The 5,664-nt window shown below is 39.3% G+C and overlaps 1 protein-coding gene across 1 annotated transcript; it reads left to right on the top strand.

Annotated features, from left to right (window-relative positions):
* Positions 1–6: 6 nt before the first annotated feature.
* Positions 7–3,483, top strand: LOC129818082 (transcription factor JunD-like). Its single transcript, XM_055873637.1, has one exon. The coding sequence runs from the start codon at positions 81–83 to the stop codon at positions 528–530; it is 450 nt and encodes a 149-aa protein (XP_055729612.1). The 5' UTR covers positions 7–80; the 3' UTR covers positions 531–3,483.
* Positions 3,484–5,664: the final 2,181 nt, after the last annotated feature.

The raw sequence follows: 5,664 nt of genomic DNA, 5'->3' as shown, positions 1-5,664 counted from the left end.
ACCTGCCCATCTATACAAACCTCAGCAGCTACAACCCCAACCACCCCAACCATGTATCATCATCCTACCCAGGGGGCCAGATGCCCGACGGCTACCCATGCCACGGACCCCACAGACCCGGAGGCCAGGGACCCCACCATCCCCACAACAGGGGCCTGGATGCGCCACAGACTGTCCCAGAGGTCCCTCACCCTCCCGGCGACACCACCTCCTCCCCTCCCTCGCTCTCTCCCATCGACCTGGAGACCCAGGAGAGGATCAAGGCCGAGAGGAAGAAACTACGTAACCGGATCGCGGCGTCTAAGTGTCGTAAAAGGAAGCTGGAGCGGATCTCCCGGCTAGAGGAGAAGGTGAAGGTTCTGAAGACCCAGAACTGTGACCTGACCTCCACCGCCTCGGTCCTGAGGGAACAGGTGGCCCAGCTCAAACAGAAAGTCATGAATCACGTCACCAACGGCTGCCAAATAGCAGTCAGTTCAGTCACCCTGCAGGCCAACAGCACCGGAGAGAGGAACAGCACCAGCTGCTGATCAACGGACTGTACAGGGATGAGAAGTGTATTTTTTTTCTGTTGCTCTGAGTCAGTCCTCTATAAAGGAGGTAGTACCTCTACTGTACAGGGATGAGGAGTGTTGTGATGGTAAGTAAAATATGCTAACTACGTGAGTGGTTGGGGAGAAGGGAGAATCCCACCTCTCTAACCTCTACAGACACTTTGAGTTGTAGTAGTAGTAACACAACAAGAAAAGTACATGGGACATTTCACTTTTATTTTGCCCCTCGCGCAGCCCTGAGAGCGACCAAAAGGACCTCTGCTCAATGGGAGAGTACCAGACTGACGACTGCACTCTACAACACTGAACCACGTAACCGTTAGAAGAGTGAGGAGCGGAGGACATCGTGCCTCTAGTGTACAGTTCAGTAGGTCCAGGGTGCTTGTGGTAAACAGAAATTCTAATAACTGAGAGAGTATGAAACTTTCGGGGTTCCCTGGGAAGGGGGTACATACACTACACCTCAGAACAAGAATTTCTACATTCTAGGTCATCTCTATGATAAAAAAAAAATATCAAACACTGTTCTATGGTATTTTTACCTGAGTATTGTCAGGTATAATTGTCATTATCTGAGTATTGTCAGGTATAATTGTCATTACCTGAGTATTGTCAGGTATAATTGTCATTACCTGAGTATTGTCAGGTATAATTGTCATTTACCTGAGTATTGTCAGGTATAATTGCCATTACCTGAGTCAGGTGATAAGCCTACATCTGTAGTAAAGTGTGAGTTTGACTTTAGAACATTTTGAAAATGACAATTAACGGTACTAGGATAATCTCATGTGGAACCTCAAGGCCCTGAGCATACTCACTCTAAACTGTAGTTTGAAGTTATGGGAATTCAAGCTTTTTCCGCTTTTTCAACAAACAAGTAATTGGTCAAAGTATCACAATGTTGTTGATCAAATCCATTGGTCGTAATAATGTTGATGTAGATAAGAGGTGCAGATTTATTTGTTTAAGTCACTTTAGTCTCTTGTATTGGAATGTATTATCTGTCTGTTTAGAATTGTGCAATGTGTGTATGAGATGACAGCAAAACCAACCTCTTGAGACTTTCAACTCTAAGGGCTGGATACAATCCGTATTGCCAAAGTATTGCAGAATATCCGCGTTATAGCTTGTTTGAAATTTAAATGGCAATGTTCCCGCGTTTGCAGAGCTCGCATTCAAGGTAAAAGCTGCATATGTCGGAAATTACCTTTTCATTTTAACACGGATCTTGCGCGATCCGGATTGAATCCAGACCTAAATGTGTTTTTATTAAATAACTGTGTTCATGTGAAACAGACAGAAGCTTCTGGTGATATAGAAATAGTTTAAAGAGATTTAAACCAATCACAACTTTGTAAGATAAACTTTATAGTAACAAAGATTACTATTGGTTGTCATTATGGAACATGGAAAATTCATTTTGGAACCTTGGTAATTCATTTTGGAACCTTGGTAATTCATTTTGGAACATTGGTAATTCATTTTGGAACCTTGATAATTCATTTTGGAACCTTGATAATTCATTTTGGAACCTTGGTAATTCATTTTGGAACCTTGGTAATTCATTTTGGAACCTTGGTAATTCATTTTGGAACCTTGATAATTCATTTTGGAACCTTGGTAATTCATTTTGGAACCTTGGTAATTCATTTTGGAACCTTGATAATTCATTTTGGAACCTTGGTAATTCATTTTGGAACCTTGATAATTCATTTTGGAACCTTGGTAATTCATTTTGGAACCTTGGTAATTCATTTTGGAACATTGGTAATTCATTTTGGAACCTTGGTAATTCATTTTGGAACTTTGGTAATTCATTTTGGAACCTTGATAATTCATTTTGGAACCTTGGTAATTCATTTTGGAACATTGATAATTCATTTTGGAACCTTGATAATTCATTTTGGAACCTTGGTAATTCATTTTGGAACCTTGGTAATTCATTTTGGAACCTTGATAATTCATTTTGGAACCTTGATAATTCATTTTGGAACCTTGGTAATTCATTTTGGAACCTTGGTAATTCATTTTTGGAACATTGGTAATTCATTTTGGAACCTTGGTAATTCATTTTGGAACCTTGATAATTCATTTTGGAACCTTGGTAATTCATTTTGGAACCTTGATAATTCATTTTGGAACCTTGATAATTCATTTTGGAACCTTGGTAATTCATTTTGGAACCTTGGTAATTCATTTTGGAACCTTGGTAATTCATTTTGGAACATTGGTAATTCATTTTGGAACCTTGGTAATTCATTTTGGAACCTTGATAATTCATTTTGGAACCTTGGTAATTCATTTTGGAACATTGGTAATTCATTTTGGAACCTTGATAATTCATTTTGGAACCTTGATAATTCATTTTGGAACCTTGGTAATTCATTTTGGAACCTTGGTAATTCATTTTGGAACCTTGGCAATTCATTTTGGAACCTTGGTAATTCTGAAAGATTTTCCTACACTCCAACCAAAATACCTTGTGCACTGTTCTTCCTGTAATAATGCTGACCTATAGGTGTTAGTGTAGGAGTAAAATGATGTCAATGTGGTAACATTGTGGATCAGTGCTGTGTTAACCTGAACTAGACCGTGTCAGAGATACATTTTCAGAGACATTTTAGACAAACTTGTTGTGTTAATAGACAGACGGACAGACAGACGGACGGACGGACGGACGGACGGACAGACGGACGGACGGACGGACGGACGGACGGACGGACGGACGGACAGACAGACAGACAGACAGACAGACAGAGAAGAGGCTTCTTGAGAATGCAGCAAGCTACAATGAAGTAACAAGACAAGGGCTTTTAATCAATAGATATATTATGATTTTATTTCTGGAGCAATTTATTTATGCAAAATGTATCTTTGGTATTTATGTTTTTGGGGAAATATGATATTGCACATAAATCAAAACGTGAAATCCGGTCTGATATTTATCTGTGGTCTCAACATGGACTCTGTGTAGACATGTTTCTACAAACTATTTTATACTTTATTTAAAACCTTTTTCCTATGATTGTCGATAAAGTATTTAAATCATATAATAAGCGCTCTACTTGTTACATGAATTAGCTTAACCTCTTCACCAAAAACGATGATTCAGTGCAGTGGACCAACATGGCAACTTAAAGAAAACTGTTTTGTTGATTGATGTTTAAACATTTTGGAAAGATTTCTTTAAGCCTCTATACTGTAAGTACTTTTACATAGTTGGTGCACTGAATGTATTTTCCTATAATTACAGTATATACATAAACAATGGTATATATGTACACAGAGTGGACAAAACATTAGGAACACCTTCTTAATATGGAGTTGTGCCCCCTTTAGCCTCAATTCATCAGGGGAGGGACTCTACAAGGTGTCAAAAACGTTCCACAGGGATGCTGGCCCATGTTGACTCCAATGCTTCCCACAGTTGTGTCAAGTTGGCTGGATGTCCTTTGGGTGGTGGACTATTGTTGATACGCACGGGAAACTGTTGAGTATGTAAAACCCAGCAGCGTTGCAGTTCTTGACACACTCAAACTGGTGCGCCTGGCACCTACTACCATACCCCCGTTCGTCTCAAGGATTAAAAATCCTCCTTTAACCCGTCTCCCCTTCATCTACACTGATTACAAGTGGATTTGACAAGTGAAATCAATCAGGGATCATAGCTTTCAGCTGGATTCACCTGGTCAATCTATGTAAATGGAAAGAGCAGGTGTTCTTAATGTTTTGTCCACTCAGTGTACGTCTTAGTCTGGAGAGAGAGAGAGAAAGAAAAAAAACGAATAATCAAGAGACAGACTTTAAATCTCTCAAATAATTTTTGTGAGCGTCAAGGAAAATATGTATTTTTTAAACTTGAATAAGGCTTTTGAAGTCACTAATGATAACGATTATATTTTTGTACAAAATGTATTCAACATTCTTACAGTTTAAATTATTGGGTGTAAAAGATGAGAAAAACCTTCTGACATGTTGGTGTGATTTTTATCGTTCCATAATATACATGATCTATTGAGGTGGATATTTTAAATAATATTATTTTGTATGTACTGAAGTAGGTGTGTGTACATAGGAACACTACTCTTTGTCGTGAAAAGTCATTTTGTGTCGATTTCAGTAAAATCGTATTCATATGTTTCACAGTCACATATTTCTTTACCCCCAGGATAAGTCAGATAAAAGGTTGTTGAGAGTTGTGTGTATATTCAATCGACGCTGTGTGTGGATCTTTCATTCCTGAAAAGAGCTGTTCCTCTTTTGGGGAGAAGGTTTAACATGTGTTTTCTGAGACTGTTTTTCAATTTCAGTAACTGAGCCAATCTGAGAGATGTCTTTTTATACATGTGAGGTGGAGGAATGCCAAGCAGTAGAATCCCAACTGTCTGTGATTCGGTGCCGTATTGGTTTGATACATTTCTTTCTGTTAACCCTGTGATTTGATAGGCTAAAGCGATGACGACGTTTTTAAAAGGCACTTTTACAGGCATTTGGAGTGCAAAGATAATTAACAGAGAGAGAGAGAGATGACCTGATTTTAATTGTAAGCACCTGACCCCTCACGATCAAGCCAAAGATAATAGTTTATCAACACATAAACACAATAACATGGAATACTTCCTTGCAAAAGAGACATTGGGTCTCAACGGGACTTTGCTGCTTAAAAAAATATCTGTTTATAGTGTTGATTTGAGACAGCCATAGATACCCAAGTTGTACGTGTAACACGGTGTATGTGAGTGTTGAACTGCCCCCCTGTCTGCCCAGAGGCCCAGGCTTTTTTTTGTTTTGTGGTACCAGGTGGTTGGGTGCTCACCTCTGCCCTGTAAGAGACGGTGTTTGGCAAGCGGCTACCTTTTCTGAATAAAATGACTGCACATTGAAGATACAAACCGTACGTTAAGTTACGTGTAAGGTAGACAAGTGGCTACACCTTCTGAATAAGTTTACAAAACATTGAAGATAAGTTGTGATTATTCACTACGACGACGACAATCACTATTACGTTTGTAAAGGATCAACAAGGGTTTTAAATGGAAGTCAAGCTACAGTTTATGACATCATATCCTGTTTGAGCATTGCAGCACAGCTGTTGGTGTGTACCCAAGGG

The sequence above is a fragment of the Salvelinus fontinalis genome, chromosome 21 (assembly GCF_029448725.1).
Source record: "Salvelinus fontinalis isolate EN_2023a chromosome 21, ASM2944872v1, whole genome shotgun sequence".
NCBI lineage: Eukaryota > Metazoa > Chordata > Actinopteri > Salmoniformes > Salmonidae > Salvelinus > Salvelinus fontinalis.
This window is presented reverse-complemented; position numbering and strand designations above follow the sequence as displayed.